This window comes from Rhinoraja longicauda, chromosome 13 (genome assembly GCF_053455715.1).
Source record: "Rhinoraja longicauda isolate Sanriku21f chromosome 13, sRhiLon1.1, whole genome shotgun sequence".
Classification (NCBI taxonomy): Eukaryota; Metazoa; Chordata; class Chondrichthyes; order Rajiformes; family Arhynchobatidae; genus Rhinoraja; species Rhinoraja longicauda.
Genome location: NC_135965.1, coordinates 3,181,726 through 3,208,011, shown reverse-complemented (window position 1 = coordinate 3,208,011; position 26,286 = coordinate 3,181,726). Strand labels below are relative to the sequence as shown.

The window sequence follows — 26,286 nt, the reverse complement described above, 5'->3', positions numbered from 1 at the left end:
ACTGTTGCAGGAGTGTGAAGATTTTTTGTGGATGCTGGTGGCTTTTCTGAGGCATCGTGTGTTGTAGATGCCCTCCAAGGCTGGTAGCTGTGTTCCAATGGTCCTCTGAGCTCTATGGACTACCCGCTTAAGAGCTTTCCTTTCTGCCTCCGTGCAGCTGAGGTACCACACAGGGATGCCATGTGTTAGGATGCTCTCTATGGTGCAGTGGTAGAAGGTCGTCAGCAGCTGTTGGGGTAGACCAGACTTCTTCAGTGTTCTTTGGTAGAACAGTCGTTGCTGTGCCTTCTTGACCAGCGCAGCAGTGTTATTGGACCATGTTAGGTCCTCCGAAATGTGAGTGCCCAGAAATTTGAAGCTGGACACTCTCTCCACACTGTCCCCGTTGATAAAGATCGGATGCTGGAAAATGCTGGAATAACTCAGCGGGGCAGGCAGCATCTTTGGATAGAAGGAATGGGCTATGTTTCAGGTCAAGACCCTTCTTCACTCTGAGAGTCAAGGCCCTTCTTCAGACCGAGAGAAAGGGAGACATAGAGATATGGAGGGATAAGGTGTGAAAACAACAGATCAAAGCTGACGTTGATCAAGGAAAATGTAGAATGGTCCTCCTGATTAAATATTACTGATTATATGCCTCGTTGTCATCTTCCCCTCAGCTAACATTGAACCATTCTACATTTTCCTTGATTTTCACAGTCAGTTCAGCAATATATTTTTCTTTGTTTATATATCTTTATTGGCAAATTGTTAGTTAGCAAATTATCAGTTAGTTAGTTAGCAAATTATTATCATTTAATTCCACACTAAACTAATTAAGATGCAAAACTCTTATAATCTTTAAGGCACTTTATAAACAGAACAGAATGAGAAAAGAAAATGAAAATAATATAAAAATTGCGGTTGGAAACAACCTGGAATTGGGAAAATAAATCTCGTCAAAGAATTTTTTTAAAAACAATTTAAGAAACAAATATTCATAAAAGCAAGTGGGAATATCTCAGCCTTTCCAAGTGTAAAGCTGTTTTGGCAGTTGGCAAATATGAGTGACAAAGTACAACTTTTATTTTCATTGCTGTGTTTGTAATTAAATATTAATGAAACATGAAACATTCAAGCATCTGTGTCTTCCTGTTATCAGTGGAAGCCAATGGATCACCAGAGAATTGCATAAGGTTCAGTTGCAGTCCAAGCACTTGGTAAACATGTCAATACAATATTGGTGTCACCAATGCCCATGCTCAGAATTAAGCCTGGCAGATCTGAAGTTCAGGCAGTAATACTGTATATGTACCAATACTCGATTAATAATAAATTTGATTGCAATACAATACTGGGATCACAGAAGTCTTTTGATCAGCATTAAACTAGAGTTTCTAGTAATCACAATTATGAAGACTGATATTCATTGCAACAATTGTACGTGCTGTCTGAATAGCATTGTAATAATTAGGACGATAGACAAGAATTGCCCTCTCACTTTGCACGTAAAAATAAATCACAATAACGAAAGCTGATTTTGAGTTAGTTCATTTTGTTCTACAATTTATTATGATGCCCAAACATATTTACAGTAGCTCATAGTTTGTGTTGAGATAGCTGTTCTCATCTAGAGTAGCAATGGCATTACAATCCATTGAACTGTGCTGGGGCTAACGATACAAATGACTATTTATTCACAAAATGCTGGAGTAACTCAGCAGGTCAGGCAGCATCTCAGGAGAGAAGGAATGGGTGACGTTTTGGATCGAGACCCTTCTTCAGATAGACCCGAAAGGTCACCCATTCCTTCTCTCCTGAGATGCTGCCTGGCCTGCTGAGTTACTCCAGCATTTTGTGAATACCTTTGATTTGTATCAGCATCTGCAGTTATTTTCTTACGATACAAATGACTATGATTCCTATTCCTACTTGACCTACTGATACACATGAAAGGAATTAAGAATGGCATCGTACACAGCAGTAGAGTTGCTGCCTTACAGAGCCAGCGACCCAGGTTTCATCCTGCCCATGGCTGCTGTCTGTAGGTCCTCCCCGTGACCTGCGTGGCTTTTCTCCGGGTCTTCCAGTTTCCTCCCACACTCCAAAGCCACACAGGCTGGTAGGTTAAGTGGCTTTGGTAACATTGTAAATTGTCCCTAGTGTACGGAGGATAGTGTTAGTGTGCAGGGGTCTCTGCTCGGTGCAGACTCGGTGGGCCAAAGGGCCTGTTTCTGCGCTGTATCTCTAAACCGGGGATCTCCAAACTATGGCCCGCGGGCCACATCCGGCCTGCCACGAGATTTTATCCGGCCTGCAGCAAGCTCTTAGGTGGCGGGGACTGGAGGCAGAAACTGCCGGCAAAGGCTCACCGGAGAGCGGATCGCCACCGACCCAGAGCCGGGACAAGGCGAGAGATCGCAGCGCCCCCTCGCAAACAACAAGCCCAAAGAAACTTCCCTCCTCACCACCACGGCTCACCGAAATCAGATGGAACATATGAGGAGGATTGCCTTTTGCATCATTCAATTCGATAATGGTTGATTTATATCTTAACTTTATCTGCCTTGGTTTCACTTCTCAACATCCCTGCCGAGCAAAAGTCCCCCTTCATCAGTGTTTCTGGTGATGATTTGGTCTAGAGGAGAGTAGAGAATGGTAGCAGCAAGTTCCAGAAATTCACAACCTTTTGTTTTGAGTGCTTTCTAATATCCCATTAATCATTTAGGGGTATCCTCCCACTCAGCGACCCTCTTTCTCATCATTGCAGTATCTATTCATTCAACAGCAGCTCTGTTCTGCATTTTATCGACTATAAGAACGTGCAACATATTGACGAAAATCAATGCATCTCAAAAAGTTTATGTTAACTTTTATGTAGTTGTGTGTCTTCTTGCTTTTTTTTCATAATGGCTGTATGGTAATTCGCATATCACTGTACCTTAATTGGTACATGTGACAATAAAAGACCTTTGAAACCTTTGAACTACCTCCTCCGGCAGCTCATTCCATATACCTACCACCCTTTGTGTAAAAAAGTTGACCTTGTGTAAAATAGTTGTTTCCTATTAAATCTTTTCCCCCTCACCTTAAATCGATGTCCTTTGACTCTTCATTCCCCTACTCTCGGTAAAAGATTCTATGCATTTACTCTATCTATTCCTCTCATGACCGTATATGATACCCCCCCCTATCCTCTTGCGCTCCAAGGAATAAATTCCTAGCCTGCTCAACCTCTCCTTATAGCTCAGGCCCGCTGGTCCCGGCAACATCCTCGTAAATCTTCTTTGCACACTTTTCAGCTTAACAACACCCTTGAGCAGAGTGACCAAAACTAAACACAATACTCTTAAATGGTGGCCTCATCAACGTCTTGTACAACTGTAACGTGACATTCACAACTTCTAAACTCAATACTCTGACTGATGCCAATGTGCCCGAGAGCCTTCTTGAACACCCTATCTACCTGTGATGCCACCTTAGACAGCTGAAGAAATGCAGAGTATCTCTGAGGATCCTTCAATGCTTCTACTCTGGGGCTGTAGAGAGCATCCTGTCCGGCAACATTACAGTCTGGTTTGGGAACAGCTCTGCCCAGGACAGGAAGGCCCTGCAGAGAGTAGTGCGTTCGGCAGAACGCACCATGGGAACTACACTCGCCCCCCTGCAGGACCTATACATCAGGAGGTGTAGATCGAGAGCAAGCAAGATTATGAGGGATCCCTGCCACCCCAGCAACGGACTGTTCCAGATGCTACGGTCAGGCAAGCGCCTCCGCTGTCACGCTGTGAAAACGGAGAGGATGAGACGGAGTTTCTTCCCACAGGCCATCAGGACTGTTAACGTTTATAACTCCAGGGACTACATTTTGTCTTCTCTATATTAACTTTATAAACTTTATTTATATGCTGTAACTGTAATTCTTTTTTGTGCACAATCTGCAGGCATTGCCACTTTCATTTCACTGCACATCGTGTATGTCCATGTGACAAATAAACTTGACTTGACTTTCAATGAACTACGTACTTGCACTCCAAGATCCCTCTGATCTACAACACATAGTTCAAACAGGAAGTTAGGGTTGCATGTAGCAAAGGTACAGCAGTTATTGTGGGTGACTTTATCACGATGTTTCACTCCCCTGCCATTCGCTGTGTAGGTCTTGCCCTGGTTAGACTTGCCAAAATGCAACACCTCGCGCTTCTCTGTATTAAACTCCGTCAACAATTCCTCAGCCCATCTGCTCAACCGATCAAGATCATGCTGCAATCTTTGACAACCATCTTCATTATCTACAACACCATTTACTTTAGGGTTACTTGCAATGCTATTTCAATGGCACAGAGCAGTGTTGTGCAATTTCTGAATCTGAGGAGTGTGTCATTTTTTTTTTTGTGCAGCACACCTACAATAGTTTTGGCGATGGCTGCACATTTCAGTACGGGTCACTGAAATGACATAGGACAGGAGTCTGAGGATGGCTTGGATAGGAGTCACAGTGAGGTGGTCACATCTAGGATAAAGGCGGAAAGTAAATGGGTGACCACTCGGAAAGTGAGTCTATATCAATGATTTGGAAGAGAATGTACAAGGCAGGATTAGTAAGATTGTAGGCAGTGAAGATAGCTATCAACATTTACAGAGGGTCTTAATCAGCTGAGCAACTGGACTGAGAAATGGCCAATGGAGTTTATTGCTGATAATTCAAGGGTTACATTTTGGGAAGTCAAAGCAGGGCAGGAGAGAGGGATGCAGAGGTACAGAGATATATTTTCCTGAAAATGGCGTCACAGATAGATAAGGTGGTAAAGTAGTTTTTTAATATATTGGCCTTCGGGTGGCTGGAGTAACTCAATGGGTCAGGCAGTATCTCTGGAGGAGATATATAGGTGGTGTTTCAGGCCATGATCAGAAACATCGTCTAACCATGTCCTCCAAAGATGCTGCCTGACTTGTTGAGTTACTCCAACACTTTGTGCCTTCTTTTCTAAACCAGCAACTGCAGTTCCCTGTGCCTACACACAGAGGGCGGTATGTATTTAATGTGCATTTTCAATCAAATAGCTCTAAAATCAACAATGTTAAGTGTTCAAATTGCTGTTACTATGGCCATAAACTTGTCGCAGTAAAGTCTTAGTAAACTTTGCAAGTATATTCTCTTAGGGCACAGACTAAACCATCTGCTGCACTCTACACAGAAAACATCCTTCCTACAGCTGTGAATAGCTTCTACTCAAAGCCCTCCCTTGCCCACATTATGCAAACTCCATGAAGGCCTGAAGCAGTAAGATAAATAAATGACAATTGACTGAAATATGAATCATAAAATATCGATCTGATACACGAACTATTTGTTGTCAATGTTTGCGATATTTGTGTTGACATACTCCATTTTAATTTTTTCTACCATGTGTGTAATGTAAATTATTCTGCAACAGTTTGGTTAAAAATGTTCTAACTCCTCTACCTGCGTTACAAGAAACTATTATGCTTGAACATTATTTCCTTTCCTAACAGTTTAGTTATATCTTGCTCTCTAATGTCATTTCATTTGCAGGGTACACATGGTTTGGACTTTGTGTGCAATACATTTGCAAAGTGGTTTGTATTATACTGTGAATGTCACATTTCTCTTGTTTTTCCTGGGATCATTCCTCATCACGTTCTTATTTCATTGCTTAATCAATTCATTTTTAGACAAGATGTGTAAGAAAGAAAACTGCAGATGCTGGTTTAAATCGAAGGTAGACACAAAATGCTGGAGTAACTCAGCAGGACAGGCAGCATCTCTGGAGAGAAGGAATGGGTGACGTTTCGGGTCGGGGCCCTTCTTCAGACTGATGTCAGGGGATGGGGCGGGACAAAGATAGGATGTAGTAGGATAAGAAAATAACTGCAGATGCTGGTACAAATCGATTTATTCACAAAATGCTGGAGTAACTCAGCAGGTCAGGCAGCATCTCGGGAGAGAAGGAATGGGTAGGAGACAGGAAGACTGGTGGGAGAACTGGGAAGGGGGAGGGGATAGAGAGGGGAAGCAGGGACTATTTGAAGTTAGAGAAGTCAACGTTCATACCGCTGGGGTGTAAACTACCCAAAACATCCCCCTTTCCTTCTCTCCAGAGATGCTGCATGTCCTGTTGAGTTACTCCAGCATTTTGTGTCTACAAAGGAATCTGATTCCTTTGTAGACACAAAATCCGATTCGACTGTTGAAATCCCTACAGTGCTGGTGCACTCACAATATTCTCCAGGTATATTCCAACATAGTGCTCCGAGGGAAGGTTCCTCCATAGGGTGGCACGGTGGTAGAGTTGCTGCCTTTCAGCACCAGAGGCTCGGGTTCGATCCTGACTAAGGGTGCTCTCTTTGAGGGGTTTGTACATTCTCCCTGTGACCGCGTTGGTGTCCTCCAGGTGCTCCAGTTTCCTCCCTCATTCCAAAGACGTGTGGGTTTGATTGGCTTTTGTAAATCGTCCCTAGTGTGTAGGATAGAACCAGTGTAGGGGTGATTGCTGGTTGGCATGGACTTGGTGGGCCGAAGGGCCTGTTTCCACATTGCATACAGTTGTGCTGCAGCAATTAAGAATTTCATTGTTCTATCTGGGACAGATGGCAATAAAACACTCTTGACTTGACTTAGTGATGTAGATTCTTACTCCCAGGATATCAGTTGACAAAGCCCGTGAGGATTTTCTGTTGCTCATACTTTCTGTTTGTCATGCTTGACTGTCAGCTAGGTGCAACAATTAGCATTGCTTTTAAATGGTTAGTTGTTCACAAATTCTATGTCCAAATACTTACAGTTCAAGCAGCATCCCTGGAGAGAAGGAACGGGCGACGTTTCAGGTCGAGACCCTTCTTCAGGCACGAAGCAGTCTCGACCCGAAATGTCACCCATTCCTTCTCTCCAGAGATGCTGTCTGACCCGCTGAGTTACTCCAGCTTTTTGTGTTTATCTTCGGTTTAAACCAGCATCTGCAGTTCCTTCCGACACCCTTACAGTTCAAGCTTCTTACTGCTAGATGGCAGTCTCGCTCCTCCAAGCTTTCTCACACCAGCAGAACTGAGGTTTATTTTAAATGCTTCAATCTTTTATTATTATAAATTTGTGTAAACACATATTTTATTTTCACAGTATTATCTTTCATTTTTACCTCATTTTTCAGCTACTTCCACTGATCCCAATCTCACTGAACAAAGTAACAATGATCTACATGGATTTGCAGAAGGCAGAGCAAAAACCCATATAAAAGGCTAATGAATAAAATTGAGGCCCATAAAATAAAAGGCCCAGAAATATTATGGATAAAAAAATAGTTGTGTGGAAGTCTGTGATGATATGGTTGTTTCCTTTTTGATTAAATAATGATAGACATGATTCATTACAAGTATCTAATCTTTAAATATATATATAGATGACTTGGGGATTGATGTGAAAGTTAAAATGTCATAATTTGTACATCACACAGAATTTCAAGACAAATAATGTAATTAATAGACTGCAAAAAGCAAGGGGATTGGGGGAAGAAGAAGAATAGAGAACAGGTGAAAAACAAAGAGGTGTTAGGTAATACATTTTGACAAAAAGATAATCCCATCCAATCTCATCTTCAAGCTCCTGGACCTAAGAGTCAGCATCCCACTATGCCACTGGTTCTTTGACTTTCTGACCCATACACCACAATGAATAGGTGATAACACATCCTCCTAAGTGTGTGTTGTTGCATATCAATGGCAAACAGCAGTAGGCCCAGCGCAGATACTTGAGGCATACCACTGGTCACACACCTCCAATCTGAAACACAACCTGGCAGCACTGCCCAATGCCTCTTGCCATGGAGCCTATTAGGCTTCAAGTCTGTCTGAAGGAGGATCTGGACCCGAAACGTCACCCATTCCTCCCAGCATTTTGTGTCTATCTTCGGTTTAAACCAGCATCTGCAGTTCCTTCCTACACACCAAATTAGCAGGCCTCCTCTGCATTCCAGGTGATCTAACCTTCCAGAGCAGCCTACCATGCAGAACCTTATCAAAGGCCTTGCTCGAGTCCATATTGACTGTGTTCAACAACCTTGCCTTCATTAACTTTAGTTACTTCTTCAAAAAAACCTCAGTCAAATTCATGAGACACAATCTCCTATGCACATGGAAGAGAATGGGCTAATTAGGGTTTGTGCATGGCAGGTCGTGTCTCACTAATTTGATTGAGTTTTTGAAGAGGTGAGGAAGGAGATTAATGAAGGTAGGGTGGTGGATGTGGTATAGATGGATTTTAGTAAGGCTTTTGAGAAGGTCCCTTATGGTAGCTGATCCAGATTAAGATGCAAGAGATTCATGTTGACTTGGTCGTATGGATTTAGAACTGGCTTAAAATGTGGAAAGATGTGGAGGCTTTGTGAGGGTGCGGGGGAGGTTTACCTGGATGCTGCCCGGTTTGGAAGGTTTCACCTGTAGGGAGAGGTTCGGCAGACTTTGTTTGTTTTCTCAGGAACGTCGGAGGATGAGGGGAGACTGGATAGAAGTATATAAAATTATGAGAGGCATACGTAGGGTAGGCGATCAAAACTGTCTTTCCCCCAGGATGGAAATGTCCAATACTAGAGGGAATTGAGGTGAGAGGGGGAAAGTTTAATCAAGATGTGCGGGGCAAGTTTTCTTTTTACACAGAGTGTGGTAGAGGCCTAGAACACACTGCCAGGAGTGATGGTGGAGGTAGATACAAGAACAGTATTTAAAAGGCTTTTAGACAGGTATAAGGAGTGCAGGGAATAGGCATCTGGGAAAGGGAGAGGCGGTGGAGTCTGCCTCTTTGTGGTGCTCAGATGTAGCAGTCTTGTGGCAGTGAAGTGTCGCCTTTCCTACCTCCTGAGGGAAGTCACCTCCATCATCATGACCACAGTCTACGTCCCACCACAAGCAGACATTCATGGAACACTGGAGGAGCTGCACACCGTGGTCAACAAACACCAGTCGGCATTCCCCGACACCTATCCCATCATAGCTGGGCACTTCAACAAAGCCATCCTGAGGAAATCACTGCCGAACTACTACCAGCACATGCCATGTTGCACTAGAGCGCCAGACACCCTCTACCACTGCAATACCACCATCAGAGATGCCTATCACTCCATCGCTCTCCCTCACTTTGTAAAATCAGACCACTTGGTGATGTTCCTTTTTCGTGCATATAGGCAGTGACTGACGAGCATTAATATGTCTCAGATTCGCGTGTGCCTTTTCCCAGGGTCACCGTTGCAGACGTTAGATCAGCCTTCCTGAGGGTTAACTCATGGAAAGCAACTAGCCCGGACGGAGTTCCTGGCCACATCCTTGGGATCTGCGCATACCAACGAGCAGGAGTGTTCATGACATCTTTAATTTATCCCTACCTTCCTGCCTGGAGAAGACCACTATCATCCTTCCGTCGGAAGGAGGTACAAGGACAGATATTGCATCTCCAGCAGTTGCAAGGGACAGTCCCTGGGGAGGGGTGGTTTGGGTGGGAAGGGATTGGGGAAGAGATGGTTTGGGTGGGAAGGGATTGGGGAGGAGATGGTTTGGGTGGGAAGGGAATGGGGAGGAGATGGTTTGGGTGGGAAGGGAATGGGGACGAGATGGTTTTGGTAACCAACATGGGCTCCACCTTTCCTTGATCATCGTTGATGGCTTTGATCTGTCTTTTTGTACCTTGTCATATCTCTCAGTTCCCTCTCCCCTGACTCTCAGTCTGAAGATGGGTCTCGATCCAAAACGTCTCCTATTCCTTTTCTCCATAGATGCTGCCTGATCCACTGTGCTACTCCAACTTTTTGTGTCCATCTTCAGTGTTAACCAACATCTGCATTTCCTTCCTACAGATTCAGTAGGCCTTGGCGGACTGAGGACAAGTGTTCAGCGTAACAGTCACTGTCGACACTTGATGTCATCAACGTATAGTAGGCCACATCAGGAACACTGGATGCAGTAGACAAGGTTAGCGAGGGTGCAATGTAAATCCCTGTCTCACCTGTAAGGACTGCTGGAGTCCCTGGACGGACGCAGTATTGGGATCCTGTGTGATTGTAGGGGGAAGTCCCTGGAGAGGGGGTAGATTGGATGGGATGAGTTAAACAAGGAGTTGCAGAGGAAGCGGTTTCTGCAGAAAGCAGTGTTTAGTTTAGTTTAGAGACACAGCTTGGAAACAGGCCCTTCAGCCCACTGAGTCCGCACTGAACAGTGATCCCTGTACACTAACACTATCCTACACCCACTAAGGACAATTTTTACATTTACCAAGACAATTAACCTACAAACCTGCACGTCTTTGGAGTGTGGGAGGAAACCAAAGATCTCAGATGTGTGGCTGACTGCGGGGGAGAAACCACGTTTTTGACGGATACATTCTGGACGGAAACTGTAAATGTAAAATTGTCTCTTCCCAGCGGAGACGTGACCTTTTGTTTCTGGGTGGTGTCTCCGTTCCCGCTGCGGCCTACCATCGGCCAAACCCCTGGAGCTGGCGGCCTCCACCTGGGACTCGCCTGTGGAGGCTCCGGCCGCGTGGATGTCGGAAGCTCGCAGCCTCTGCCCTGGATGGGGGCCGACATCGGGAGCTCAGGCAGCGTCTTCGCCCGCCCCGAATCGTGGGGCTTGGGTCGGCCCGCCGTGGACCTTTCACCGTCCGGCGTGGCCTGGAATAGGCCACGGGATGTTCTCCACCTGGCGGGGGCTTCAATGTCGGGAGCCCCGACCGACCCGATGTACAGCGGCAGCGTGTTCGCCCGCCCTGAATCGCGGGGCTTGGGTCGGCCCGCTGCGCACCTTTCACCGTCCGGCGCGGCCTGGAACGTGGCAACTTCAACAGCCTGACTGCGGGAGAAGACGGCAGGGGAAGAGAAAAGACATTCTGGCCTTCCATCAGTGAGGAGGGGACTGGAGGAGACTCACTGTGATGGATGTTTCTTTTGTTTCTTTTTGTTTGGTGTTGGTTTGTGATTGTATGTGTTATTGCTTATTTTTATTGCTCTTATTGTTGGACTGTGGGTAATCTTTCATTTCACTGCACATTTATGTATATGTGACAAATAAACATGACTATTGACTATTGACTATCACAGTGCTAAGGCAATTATTCACTCTCAGACCCTAGACGTGAACTTATTTGAATACATCATACTCTCGAGGTCTGGGAAAAATCTTTCTTTTGCCTTTGAGATTAATGTCACTGAGAGCCCAGATAGTCTCTCAGATGGAAGTATGGTCTGAGAACAGGCCCAAACTGTGTCCTTTTCCAAATGGGCTGAAACATTTTCTACAGGCACTGCATTGTATCTTGACTGGTATCCTCCACAACCTCCTGCGTCAACAACTAAGAGTGCTGGAGTAACTCAGTGTTCAGGCAGCGTCTGTGGAGGGAATAGTTGGATGACATTTTGTGTCAGGAGCCTTCTTTATGTCCTCTTCATTAATTTATTTAAGCCTCAACCAATATCATTTCACATTCTTCACTTGCCTAGATGGATGCAGCCTCAATTATGTTCAAAAAGCTTGATGTTACGAAGGACAAACAGCTTCAATCACATACAGCAATTTGCATCTTAGAACCCATTAGGGTGCAGAATGACAGGGAGAAAGATATATCCACTTTTTTAAAAATACACATATAACATAATTGACAAGATTGGGGTTAGCCAGACTCCCCCAATATTTTTTAAATCCTGAATTTAATTTTCCTGTGGGAAATTCGCTCATGGCATCTAATATATTTCCCAGAGTACATTTTTTGAGCTGATTTCAAGTGTCTACCAAAGTTAGCATTACATATGCAAGATGTCCCTTAAACTTCTCTATGACCAAGGTCACATAGTGCAGTAATGCAAAGTTGGTCATTTATGTTAAGCCATTTTCACACAATCGTATTTCTATGTGAAGAGCACTTGGTGATGACCGTGAGGAAAGATTTAGCCATATTTGTTGCAGTCAGGCATCAGCTTAAAGGATTCTCGGCATCTACAGGGTAGAGTTGCTGCCTTACAGCGCCAGAGACACGGGTTCAGTCCCGGCTACGGGTGCTGTCTGTATGGAGATTGTACATTCTCCCTGTGACCTGCGTGGGTTTCAGCACATGGTGAAAATCTGACATAGGTTTGATCAAAGATCAGCATCGCCTCCTTTTATGTCAGACCCATTCCTCACAAGGGCAGTTACGGTGGTGCAGCGGTAGAGTTGCTGCCTTACAGCGAATGCAACGCTGGAGACTCAGGTTCGATCCCGACTGCGGGTGCTGTCTGTACGTTCTCCCCGTGACCTGCGTGGGTTTCCTCCGAGATCTTCGGATTCCTCCCACACTCCAAAGATGTATAGGTATAAAGGTTAATTGGCTTGGTAAATGTAAAAATTGTCCTTAGTGGGTGTAGGATAGTGTTAATGTGCGGGGATCGCTGGTCGGCGCAGACCCAGTGGGCCAAAAAGGGCCTGTTTCCGCACTGTATCTCTAAACTAAACTAAACTCCCTCCTGCTGCGATAGCCTCTAACTATGAATAGAAAGAAACTTTTTGGCAGCCTGAACTTGCTTTGTCATTCATGGTCAAACTTCTACCTCAATGCCAATTTTCTGCACCATCTCCACATTCTTTGATTCCTTTAAGTTCTAAATATCTATCTCTTTTGTATGAACTCAGTGAGCCTCCACAGCATTCTGGATTAGAGAATTCCAAAAATTCACCATCCTCTGCATGAAGACGTTTCTCATCTCAGTCCTAAATGGCCTACCCATTCTAGTGGCGCAGTGATCCCTGGTTCTGGACTTCCTAGCCAGAGGAAAGATCCAGTTTACTGGAAGATTTTATTTTAATTTCAAGAAGATCTCCTTTCATTCTTCTAATCTCAAGCATACAAAAATACAGACAGAAAATGCTAAAATTATCCAGCTTGTCAGGCAGCTTCTTTGGAAAGAGGGGTTTTAAACATTTTTTTGTTCAGAAATGCAGGCCTAATCTAACAAAGCTGGCCTTTAACATTTAACCCAACATCTTTGGAACAAGTCCGGATTAAGTCACTTCACTCCTCTTAGACAAGTACAGGAGAACAGTCCATAAACTGAATTATTCCTTACTGAAAAGGAATAATTCTTCCCCAATCATAAATTGAAATCTTCAGCTCTTGATGACTGAATTACAAAGAATAGACTGAGGAAGATTAGCATAGATGATAGGAGGCATTACCAGCAAGTGAACGGTGACAAATACTTGTAAGAATGCAGCTCCGGTGGACTGACTGGAGGAGTTGATCTGCTAATCAACAGGAAAACAATCAATGATTTAATAAACAGTTTATTTCTTTCTGTCCAAAGAGCAATTCCCAAAATCCACATCAGTATGTTAGCTACGACTCTATGTGCTTTAACCATGTTCACTCATCACCAGTATGGGACCTTATGGAAAGCATTCCAGAGTCCAATTACAGCACGTAAACTGACAATAAACTGACCTTGAGACCTTGAAACCTTAAACTGGTTCTCCCGGATCTACTCTTTCAAAGAGCTTCCAGTAGATTAGCAAAATATGATGATGCAATCATGAAGGCAGCCTCTCAGTGCCTCTATTTTCTTAGAGTTTTAAAGAGTCCTGATATGTTTTGAAATATTCTAACAAACTTTTACAGATGGACAGCAGAAAGTATTCTGACTGGTTGCATCATGGCCTGGTAGGGCAATTCCAACGCACCGCAATGCAAGAGCCTGCAACGAGTGGTGGAATCAGCCCGCTCCATTGGAAGCGCAGGCCCTCCATCGAAAACATAGATCATAAGGCCATAAGTGATAGGAGCAGAATTAGCCCATTTGGCCCATGAAGTCGACTCCACCATTCACTGATCTATCTCTCCCTCCTAACCCCATTCTCCTGCCTTCTCCCCAGAACCTCTGACACCTGTATTAATCAAGAATCTATCTATCTCTGCCTTAAATATATCCACTGACTTGGCCTCCACAACCTTCTGTGGCAAAGAATTCCACAGATTCACCACCTTAAGAAGGCAGCATCTATCATCAAGGATCCCAACTAAATTTTCTTTTAACAATTTCTCCTTCGACTCCTCCCACTTCCTCCAAATCCATGGCGTAGCTAGGAGCACTCGCATGGGCCCCACTATGCCTGCCTCTTTGTAGGGTACGTTGAACAATCCCTGTTCCAGGCATACACTGGCCGTATCCCCGAACTCTACCTCCATTACATTGACAACTGTGTCGGTGCTACCTCCTGCACCCGTGCAGAACTCACTGACTTCATTAAATTCATAACTAATTTCCATCCTGCACTCAAATTCACTTGGACCATCTCCGACATCTCCATACTGTTTATAGATCTCACCGTCTCCATCACAGGAGACAGACTATCAACTGACATGTATTATAAACCCACTGACTCCCATAGCTATCTAGACTACACTTCTTCCCACCCTGCTTCCCGTAAATACTCTATCCCCTACTCCCAATTCCTCCGTCTAAGCTGCATCTGCGGCCAAGGTGAGGTTTTCCATACCAGGTCATTGGAGATGTCCTCATTCTTTCGGGAACAGGAGTTCCCCTCTTCCATTACAGATGAGGCTCTCACTAGGGTCTCCTCGATATCCCGCAGCTCCGCTCTTGTTCCCGCTCCCCCCATTCGTAAGAAGGACAGAGTCCCCCTTGTCCTCACAGTCCACCCCATCAGCCGTCGCATACAGCACATAATCCTACGACACTTTTGCTACCTCGAACCGGATCCCACTACTAGCCACATCTTCCCATCTCCGCCCCTTTCTGCTTTCCCTCCGCAACTCCCTGGTCAACTCGTCCCTTCCCATCCATACCACCCCCTCCCCAGGTACTTTCCCCTGCAACCGCAGGAGATGCAACACCTGTCCCTATACCTCCCCCCTCGACTCCGTCCAAGGACCCTGGCAGTCTTTTCAGGTGAGGCAGAGGTTCACTTGCACCTCCTCCAACCTTATCTACTGTATCCGCTGTTCCAGGTGTGGACCTCTGTACATCGGCGAGACCAAGCACAGGCCCGCCGATCATTTTGCTGAACACCTCCGCTCAGTCCGCCTAAACCTACTTGATTTCCCTTTAACTTCCCTCAACACTTTAACTTTCGCTCCCATTCCCACACTGACCTTTCTGTCCTGGGCCTCCTCCATTGTCAGAGTGAGGTCCAGTGCAAATTGGAGGAACAGCACCTAATGTTTCGCTTGGGCAGCTTACACCCCAGCGGTATGAACATTGACTTCCCTAACTTCAAGTCACCCTCTCTCCATCCCCTCCCCCTTCCCAGTTCTCTGACTATATTTTATCTCCGTACTGCCCATTCTCCTGACATCAGTCTGAAGAATGGTCTTGACCCAAAACGTCACCCATTCCTTCTCTCCTGAGATGCTGCCTGTCCCGCTGAGTTACTCCAGCAGTGTGTGTCTATCTAATGATCCCTACTATCCGGGCTATGCCCTTTTCTCACTGCTACCATCTGGCAAGAGGTATAGAAGCCTCAAGTCCCACACCACCAGGTTAAGGAACAGTTACTTTCCAACACCAATCACGTTCATCAACCAACCTACATAACCCGAACTCACCAACAAACCACTACGTCTCACCTCTTGCGCTTCAATAGACTTTCCTTTTTCGCGGAGAGAAGGTTGGGAGGGAAATGGGCAGAAACAGTAAGAAATAATAAAATCAGAGAAATTAAGCAGGGGGAAAACATTAAAAAATAAAAATAACGAAAAAATGTGAGTTGATATCATATCATATCATATCAGCCGGAAACAGGCCTTTTCGGCCCACCAAGTCCGTGCCGCCCAGCGATCCCCGCACATTAACACTATCCTACACCCACTAGGGACAATTTTTTACATTTACCCAGCCAATTAACCTACATACCTGTACGTCTTTGGAGTGTGGGAGGAAACCGAAGATCTCGGAGAAAACCCACGCAGGTCACGGGGAGAACGTACAAACTCCTTACAGTGCAGCACCCGTAGTCAGGATCGAACCTGAGTCTCCGGCGCTGCATTCGCTGTAAAGCAGCAACTCTACCGCTGCGCTAACGTGCCGCCCCACGTTATAGATGAGATATTTTCTGCATTTTAATGGTACCATCACACATACTGTCCCCCCACAACACTGATCACACTGCGAGAGGCGGGTTTTGCCTACTAAAATGGCGGCCGTTCCGCACCTTTGCGGACTGCACTTCAGTAGAGACAAATTTCGACGGAGTGGTCTATCTTGCTCCTCTAGTATCTTTGGTGGTGACCGGGCCGCGTGTGTGGAGGGGGGAAGGGGAGGAGACACGTGTCCAGGCCGGACCCGTGGCGGAAGTGCGCCGGGTGTGACGTCTTTGTGGGCGGGGCGGCTGGGTGTGACACGTGTCCGGGCGGGGCGGGCGGGCGGTCGAGAATCTTCTTCAGACGGGGAGTGAGATGGGATGGAGCTGAAGGGTGTGACGTGTTTGTGCGCGGGGCGGCTGGGCCGGGTTTGACGTATTTGTGGGCGGGGCGGGGCGGCTGGGCCGGGTTTGACGTATTTATGGGCGGGGCGGGCAGGGTGTGACGTGTTTGTGGGCGGGGCGGGCTGGGTGTGACGCGTGTCCGGGCGGGGCGGGGCGGGGCGGGGCGCTGGAGCCGCCGTTGACGGCGCCGCTGCCGCTGGTGGGCGGGTGGTGGTGGTGCGATGATGATGGCGGCCGTGCTGTTGATGATGTGGGCAGCGATCGGCGTTGGGCCGCGGGCCACCGGCAGCCTGTGAGGCGGGACACCGGCTCCAGCAGCGGAGAGAAGGAGCGTCGCTCGGGGCGAGGCCGGCGTTGTGTGCAGCCATGGACATGATCCGCTGGATACGGCAGCAACTGGTAGGTCTGGTCAGGATGACGGAGCTGCAGCTGCCCCGGCCCAAACTACACTCACTGGTGTCGGCTTGTGTCAGCCTCTCCCCACCAACAGCGATCCCTTCAGCCCCATCTCCATCCCTCCCTCCCTCCCTCCCTCACTCCCCGACTGAAGAAGGTTCTCGACCCCGTTCCTTCTCTCCGTCCCCGCTGCCTGTGCCGCTCACTCAGTCACTCCAGCACTCTGTGTCTCAGTCACTCCAGCACTCTGTGTCTACCTTCTCTGGCTTGCCTTGCGGCCGGAGGATTGGATTGGATTGAGGCCGGGGCCGGGCTGCAGGCGGCTGCCTTCGTGCGGAGGGTGAAAGCCCGGCCGGGTGGCCGCTTGCCTTGCGACCGCAGTGCAGGAGTGTCGCTCCTACTCTTGCCGGGCGATGTTTCAAAAGCTGCCTCCAAAAGGCCAGGGACTGAGTAGTGTGTGTAATCCTTCACTTTGCCATCCAACGAGTGTGGGTCTGCACTTCAATCTGGCGGTGGACTTTTGCCACAGAACAGATACCATTCTATCCAGAATTTAAATCAATTGCAGGTGGCCGGAGATACTGACATGTCATTATGATTGATCACTGTGTGGGCGACTCCAACCCTGTTCTCATTATTTAACTGGGTTACCAGCTGCTCTTTCTGCTACTGAGATTTCGCCGGGTTCATTCCATTTGTTGTGGTGCTTTCTTGTCCCTCCAGTATGTAGTTGGTAAAATGTTTTCAGTTCACCGGTGCTGGAAAATCTAATTCCAGTAACTTTGTGATTAACTAGCAACAGGTAGCAACAGATAGATAGCACGTTTTAAAATACTGAAACCAAGCTGTGCTCAGGGTTGTCAGACTTTGTCATTCGGGACTATTTACTCAAAGTGATGACATTTTCCGGGTAGAAACAATTTGCATTCGGAATGCCTTTCGTCTATTTAATTCGCACCGAAAAACTACATTTCATTATAGATTGTGAGCGGTCTGTTTTTGATGCAAGCGAAGGCATCAGTCACTACCCAACGAGATACCACACAGGCTGCATTGTTGAAAGAAACGTGAGCGGGCCCACCACCCTTCAGTCCCTGTCCACCATTTGTATCATGGTTCAATATGTAAGCTACTTGCATCCCAAACTTGGTTTCCTGTTCTTTAATAACTGAAAACGTATCAACATTTTTCTGAAATCATAACACAATTCTCTTTCCCCATAATAGTAAATAGGATCTAAGTGGTAGGTGGTTATGTGTTACATCACGATTTAAGATCGCATAGCTGTAGCTACGTAGCTGTGGGGTTGTAATTAGACAATAGACAATAGGTGCAGGAGTAGGCCATTCAGCCCTTCGAGCCAGCACCGCCATTCAATGCGATCATGGCTGATCACTATCAATCAGTACCCCGTTCCTGCCTTCTCCCCATACCCCCTCACTCCGCTATCCTTAAGAGCTCTATCCAGCTCTCTCTTGAAAGCATCCAACGAACTGGCCTCCACTGCCTTCTGAGGCAGAGAATTCCACACCTTCACCACCCTCTGACTGAAAAAGTTCTTCCTCATCTCCGTTCTAAATGGCCTACCCCTTATTCTCAAACTGTGGCCCCTTGTTCTGGACTCCCCCAACATTGGGAACATGTTATCTGCCTCTAATGTGTCCAATCCCCTAATTATCTTATATGTTTCAATAAGATCCCCCCTCATCCTTCTAAATTCCAGTGTATACAAGCCCAATCGCTCCAGCCTTTCAACATAATCGCTCCAGCCTTTCAACATAATCGCTCCAGCCTTTCAACATAATCGCTCCAGCCTTTCAACAAGCTATTAATTGTGTTTTAAGTTTGTATATACATGCAGCCTTAGTTGAGGTATGGGTGTTAATATGTAATTAAGCACTACATAATGAAATTAATTTCTCTTGTTTGTTGTTTATATTGGTTAATAAGGGATATCTGTGCATTTTGAAATCGCAGGAAGATCGTTGACATTGCCCAATAATGATGATAAACTCTTTAGAATCCATGTTCTCAAACCCAATTTATTCACACATTTTATTGGGAACAATAAATCTAACAAATTATTCTTTAGTTCACTTTTAAATATTTGAAAAAAGTTGACTTCATAGTTGTCTGGCATTGAATTGATTTTTTTGCCATGTAATGTCTTAATATTAATCATAATTCATACATTCATGTGAGGTGTGCAACTATCATTTAAATCTTTCATTATTTATTCTTCCAGACTATTACATGATTTTGAATATTTCCATTGAATAATTCTTCTCTCCCCACTCTCCAACCATTTGTCAATCCTGTCATCATAATTATATATTCAGCCCTGGACTCACTTCATCTTACCCAGGGCTCCGGTCTCTAACTGCAAAAATGTGTTTTGTGAGAATTCAACAAACAATTCCTTGGGGGTTTGTTTTAGTATCACTATATATAAAGACCATTTTTGTACTAGTCTCATGATTTTTAAATAATTTTATAATCTTAACTGCATCTCCTTGTTTCTCTGTTAAGCTTCCAGTCATTTTAAGGCATATGGGTTAACATTTTTTTAAATTAGAAAATGCTCTAAGCATTTTGCCAGTAAGAAAGTAAACAGTGTTTTAATTGTGTTTAAAATCACATGACAATTCTACTCATAAAAACAAAATTATTAATTTACACTCGCGTCTAATGTTTTCTATTCTTATGCTTAATGTTTTCAATTTTAGCACTGAAGAATTCACTGGGGAGACGAGCAAGTCCCAGTTCAACTTAAATCTATTACAGATTTTAATTGTTTTTTGTGCATGATGCTCGAGGACCCTTTAGTTCAAATGCAGAACTTATTTCTCATTTGTTTATCTAGTTGTGTTTAGAAAAGAGTTATACAACTTGGTCCTGGCCATATTTGATCAATCAGTTTAGTCTTTGTTACTTTAACATAACTAGTGGACTTGTTTGGTTAGATTTCTACAAATAAGGTCATCATCAGCCATTTGTTTTTAAACAACAAGTACTTCCCAGCTTTTGAATGCCCAACAGTGTATTGTCCCTGTTATCAATTTTTTTCATAAAGTGAATTGATATTGCAATGACTTCTTAAATGAATCTGACCTATTTATTGTGTGAGACATGTGAGGAACTCTCAAACCATACACTGAAGAGTACAAATGTTGGCTGTTTGAGGGTATTTGTTTATAACAGCATTAGATTAAATGTGATTTGTTTCAGTGTAAACATGTGACTGAAAGTTTATTAATTTTATGAACAATTAAACAACAAAAGCCAAGGTTTATTTGCCAAAAGTTCAAAACAAACACAAAAAATATATCTTTTCTAGTTTCTTAATTTTTTTGCTCAACTCCGAGGAATGTGGGGGTAATGGATACAAAGCCAAACTTTCTTGAGTTCACATTTAGTTGGCAATCTAATCAAAGCTTTATTGTGTGTGAAGGAATAGGTCAATGTTAATTTGAACAGTTCTTTCCTTCCCTCAAGCTATTACCTGCATATGTGCAGCTGTATATTTCTACTCGAGCTTCCTATTTTTATAAATGTGGGTTGAAAATCCTGTTTATTCATTGTGTTGATGTTTCAGGTGTCATCACATCTGAGCCCAGTTCTGTCTCCATGTGATGTCATTGCAATTTTCTGTTTCACTTCCTTTTTGTTGGTAGTAATTGATCTCTCCTTACCCCATTTCTGTCATTGAATTTGGTTGTCAAATGCATTCAGTTTCTAGATTGAGATCAGGCCTGAGACCATCTTTGTTTATATGATAACTTTAAACAATGTTATTCAAAACATTGGTATGGTCTCTACATTTCAAATATAATTTTATATTTTTGGTAATTTTATTGTCCTAGGATGTCATTGTATTATTTTTGATAACTAAATTAACATCTTAATGTTATTTTAATAACATCTTAATGTTATTCAGATGTCCTCTGGTTTAGTGATAGAGAGAGAGACATATCTGTAGATTAATACGACCTAAAACCTAATACTTCGTTTGCTTTGTTATGGTTAGAAGAACATATTTGAAAGGTAGGGAAGTCATAATAAACCCAATGTGAACTTTTGTTGTCAGACAGGATTCACAAGGATGATATCATAAATGAGCGGGTATTTATTATCAGGAAAGGACAAATAGACTGTCTCCTTTAATTGCATTGAGATAAGGCTGAAGGTTAACTTAATCGAGATCCTTAAAATGAAAAAGGTTTTAATTGGGTAGATGTAGAGAGAATATTTTCACATTTGGGAATGAGCGAGGTCATCAAAAACCTGGCAGGAAATTCAGAAGAAACTTTTTAATCCAAAAAGTAGCCAAGATGTGGATTTCCATACCACAATGATTGATGTAAATTTTGTGTTGATGTATTTGGCAGGGGTTGAAACAATATTTGCACAGTAGAAGGAAACAGAAAAACATTGACAGAAATCAGGACACTAAATTTGAGGGACTGGGGTCAAATGGCTTATTTCTGTTTGGTCAGTTCTGTTGAAAAGTGGTAGAAAATATATATATTTGAAAAGGAACTATATACAACAGGTGTCAAAGGGTAGGAGAAAGCACAAATATGATATTGTGGTTAATGATCAGCCATGATCGTATTGAATAGTAGAGGAAGCGGGAAGGGTCAAATGACCTACCTATCCCTGTTATTTTTCCATGTTTCTTTATGAAAGTGACGGTGAAAGTGAAGTAGAAGAGGGGATGAACCATTTCTAGGATGAAGCAAAGCGATTTGTTAATAAGATTTATTTAAACAATATCTCAGGTGAGCAATCGGAGTAATATAGTTATATACAGCATAGAAGCAAGCCCTCTGACCCACCACGTTTATACTCAACTTTATGCCTATCTACACTAATTCCATTTGCCCGCATTACATCTGTATCCTTCTATACGTTGCTTATTTGTGTCTGCCTAAGTGTCTCTGAAACATGATGATGGAGTCAGATACAATTACTTTCTCTAGCAGTGCATTCCAGGTATCAGCCACTCTGTGTTTATTTAAGAAAAACACTTTCCGCTCAAATTTCCTTATATTCCTTCCTCTCACCTTAAGCTAACGACCTCTTGTTTTATTAGCCCGACTATGGGGATAAAGATTCAAATTATCTTAGAAATGTATATACCTCTTTAAGTTTAACACTCAGCCTCCTTAGTAGCAGAACATCAACCCAACCCAACCCAACTATACAACTAAAGTGCTCCAATCTAGGCAACAACCTGGTGAATCTCTTCTGCACTCTCTCTCCAGCATAAACATATCCTTCCTATAACACAATCCATTGAGAACGTCCTAAACAGTGTTTAGTAACACTGCAAACTAACATTCCAACTTTAATATCCTACTAGACCACCTGTGGCCCTGTTGGGTTCCCGTTGTGACGTCAGTCAAGTATTGTGTAATTTTGTCTTCTCTGTTAATTTCAAAAACTGCTTGATCACTCCCCTTCAAGGTGTAGTTGATCACGTATTTGATCGATTTTACAGAGGAGCCTATTTCAACGTTGATGTGACATTTGAACAACTTCAAGAGTTGAGCATTACAGGGCACCACCCAATGAGAAGTAACACGTCGATTCTGGCGTCCTTCTTGATGTCCCTGAAATTCTCCCATGTCTAGAGATCTCCTGTACAGAGGATATGAACCATCCCCACACCTTGTCCTTTTGATAAATGGCTTTGGGAATCTCTTACTGCAACTTCCATTCTTCCAACATGGAGAGGTGTTGTTGCAGTCCGGTCCATGAATCATGTGCTTCAATAACAATTCATGCAGCTCAGGATCTATTTGCGGGTCTGGTATTTCAGCTTGCACTAATCTGCAAAATCTTGTGGTCATGGCTTACTCGCTTCGTCAAGCCACAATAGACAGTGCAAATGAGTAAACAAGATGAGATATTTAGAAACACGGAAGTATTAGATCAAAATGGCGATCTCGTCTTGTGTGTGTGTATGTATATATATATATATATATATATATATATATATATATATATATATAGTATAAGAAAATAACTGCAGATGCTGGTACCCATTCCTTCTCTCCCGAGATGCTGCCTGACCTGCTGAGTTACTCCAGCATTTTGTGAATAAATACCTTCGATTTCATGGACAGTGTTAGTTCTCTGGTCTAACATCCATTCTAATCCAACAGGCTGCGGCCTGATAATATACTTAGTACTCAGCTGAGATCAGGTAACCCATCACAGGTGAAGACTTAAGCCTTGGAATTCTGGACTATGATTTTGTCCTTGTCCACTTAAGCCTTCCATTGTAAGTTGTTTTATCAGTCCAGATCATTTAGACAATAGGTGCAGGAGGAAGCCATTCGGCCCTTCAAGCCAGCACCGCCATTCAATGTGATCATGGCTGATCATTCTCAATCAGTACCCCGTTCCTGCCTTTTCCCCATACCCCCTGACTCCGCTATCCTTAAGAGCTCTATCTAGCTCTCTATTGAATGCATTCAGAGAATTGGCCTCCACTGCCTTCTGAGGCAGAGAATTCCACAGTTTCACAACTCTCTGACTGAAAAAGTTTTTCCTCATCTCAGTTCTAAATGGCCTACCCCTTATTCTTAAACTGTGGCCCCTTGTTCTGGACTCCCCCAACATTGGGAACATGTTTCCTGCCTCTAACGTGTCCAACCCCTTAATAATCTTATACGTTTCGATAAGATCTCCTCTCATCCTTCTAAATTCCAGTGTATACAAGCCTAGTCGCTCCAGTCTTTCATATGATAGTCCCGCCATTCCGGGAATTAACCTAGTAAACCTACGCTGCACGCCCTCAATAGCAAGAATATCCTTCCTCAAATTTGGAGACCAAAACTGCACACAGTACTCCAGGTGCGGTCTCACTAGGGCCCTGTACAACTGCAGAAGGACCTCTTTGCTCCTATTCTCAACTCCTCTTGTTATGAAGGCCAACATTCCATTGGCTTTCTTCACTGCCTGCTGTACCTGCATGCTTCCTTTCAGTGACTGATGCACTAGGACACCCAGATCTCGTACGTCCCCTGTTCCTAACTTGACACCATTCATATAATACTCTGCCTTCCTATTCTTACCACCAAAGTAGATTTAAAAAGATCCATACTTGGGAATTCTTTCCCTAAATCTTTCCAGCTTTTAGGAAATTTCTTAAAATCTACCCCCTTGACAAAGTGTTTTTAGAAGTCATATAATTATAAATTATTAAAAACATTTAAACTAACTTAATTCAAATAAAGCGTTCTGTGTACCTTTCCACCGGCAGCTGATTTCTCCCATTCATTTTAATGGGAACGACCCGTGGACCCGTTGGGTTCCTGTTACGCAAGATGAACATGGAAGTATTAGATCAAAATGGCGATCTTGAAATGGCGATGTCATCTTGTATATATATATATATGTTTGTTCCCGAATTACAGCCAAAACGTGAACGAAACTTGCTACAGCACACCGCAGACGAATGGTGCGTAAGGTGCCCCTAAAATTGTTGCGCTATCGTGTACTGTTTTGGCTGTACTTCGGGAACATACATATGTATAAGATGAGACTTTTAGTTATATATATATATATATATATACTAGACAACCTGTGGACCTGTTGGGTTCCTGTTGTGACGCCAGCGATCTCCAAATGGCGATCTCATCTTGTGTGTATATATATATATATATGTAGGAAGCCACTAACCCTGGCCCTCGGCGGGCAGCAGCAGGAGAGCGGCCACAAGGCGCTGCCCCATGTTCATCCTGCCAACGGCCATCTTCTTTGATCTTCTCTCTGCCGCCACGCTGCACCAGGGGAGGAAGGTGAGGCGCGCGCCACACTGGGACAGGCGCTGGACCTCCCAGGGCTGCTGTGCAGACACGCCACCGCCGAACCCAGCAACCCTCCCCCAACTGCGCATGTGCAGATATCCGTTGCGTTCCCATTGTGACGCAAGACGAACGCGAAAGTATTAGATTAAAATAGCGTTGTTTATTTTATGGGGTTGTCTCCGAAATACAGCCAAAGCGGTACACGAGAGCACAACAATCTGAACGAAGCTTGATACTGCACACCCCTAACCACCTTTGTACTGTAGTGCTTCCAAGGAACTATGCCTTAAACCCCAACATCCCTCTTTCCCCAGTTTTACTGCACATAGCCGACTTCTTTTTGGTTTCCCAAAATACATCACCTCATATTTGTCAGGATCAGATTCCATCAGCCAATGCTCTGCCCAACTTTCCATCTGATCTATATCCTTCTGTAATCTTAATCAACTTCCTTGTTGGCACAACATTGCCAACTTTCATATAATACTATGGCTTACTAATCTTCCTTCCAATGTTCATATTTAAATCATTAATATAAATCACAGACAGCAAGGGTACTGGCGCCAATCTTTACAATACACCTATGGTCATAGACGTTTAATCAGAAAAGTATTTTTCCATCACTACCCTCTTCTATCATTGAGCCAATTTTGGATTAAATTAGCTAGCTCACCTTGGATCCCATGTGCTTCTGAACCAGCCTATCCTGCAACATCTGGATACACCACATATAGCACCCTGTCTTTAATTAATCTTCATGGCTTCTACCTCAAAAAAACTTAATCAAATTTGTGAGGCAAGATTTCCCCAGGCCAAAGCCATGCTGACTATATATCACCTTTTGGATCTGCCAGTAAATGATTTGATGGGAAGGCTTTAAAATTGTGCTAGGATTAAAGATGATTTGTTTTAGTGATTCACTTAAAGGAAGTTATGACTCATTCATGGCATGTCATCAAGCAGCCCAAAGGCAGTTAATAGGGCAGGGATATTTAAAAGCCACAGCTGGATATTATTAATGTACATTTTTAAAGTATTTACTCCGGGCATATTGATTGGTTTTTAAGGAGACAGCGTTAACAAAACTTTTTTTCATTCAATGTCCCCCTCCCCGCCGAGCTGATTGGGGCTAAACTCAACTAGTTCCATTCTTCCTTACCCAGGCATAATCAAAGAATTGCCTGCAGCAATCTTGTCCCTGCTGCTGTACTGTTGTCTTTTTTGGTGCCTCTTGATCCCTTTAGCACCTGTAGCACTTCTGTTTCCCATATACATTCTGAATAGTGGTGACATCATCTGAAAAGTAACCTCTACACTGGCAGCTCCACCTCAACTTCACCTTTCCCTGGCCCACTTTTGTAGAAGCAGATAGTTTTGCAGTCAAATATTGGTGAGATCTATCCCACGACAATCTGGTCACAGGCTAGACCTCTCCCACCATTTGGTCCCAGTTTCAGCTGTTTCTGTGTCTCGTATTAGATGTTTATAAAAACTGCTCCGTGGCCACAAATGTCCTAATACTTGTGCAGCTCAGTATCAGATTCTGTTCAATTGTGCTCCTATTGTTAAAGGTGTTTTAAAATAAGTGCAAAAGTGGATTTTGTACATTTGCAGCTTACTG

The 26,286-nt window shown here is 44.0% G+C and overlaps 1 protein-coding gene and 1 long non-coding RNA gene across 6 annotated transcripts in view; one reads left to right on the top strand and one right to left on the bottom strand.

The window, feature by feature from the left end:
• Nucleotides 1-16,041, bottom strand: part of LOC144599116 (uncharacterized) — a 64,077-nt gene extending 48,036 nt beyond the window's left edge. Inside the window, exons 1-2 of the long non-coding RNA XR_013547957.1 lie at nucleotides 15,593-16,041; nucleotides 13,186-13,254 (exon numbers count right to left, since the gene is read on the bottom strand). This is a non-coding gene — a long non-coding RNA (uncharacterized LOC144599116). The remainder of the gene's footprint in view (nucleotides 1-13,185; nucleotides 13,255-15,592) is intronic.
• A 605-nt stretch (nucleotides 16,042-16,646) lies between these two features.
• The window catches only part of atp11b (ATPase phospholipid transporting 11B), a 148,825-nt gene continuing 139,185 nt past the window's right edge, over nucleotides 16,647-26,286 (top strand). For all 5 annotated transcript variants that reach the window (XM_078410212.1, XM_078410211.1, XM_078410207.1 and 2 more), the window contains exon 1: nucleotides 16,647-16,848. In XM_078410212.1, the coding sequence (XP_078266338.1) occupies nucleotides 16,816-16,848 (33 nt within the window). In that variant the 5' untranslated portion in view covers nucleotides 16,647-16,815. The remainder of the gene's footprint in view (nucleotides 16,849-26,286) is intronic.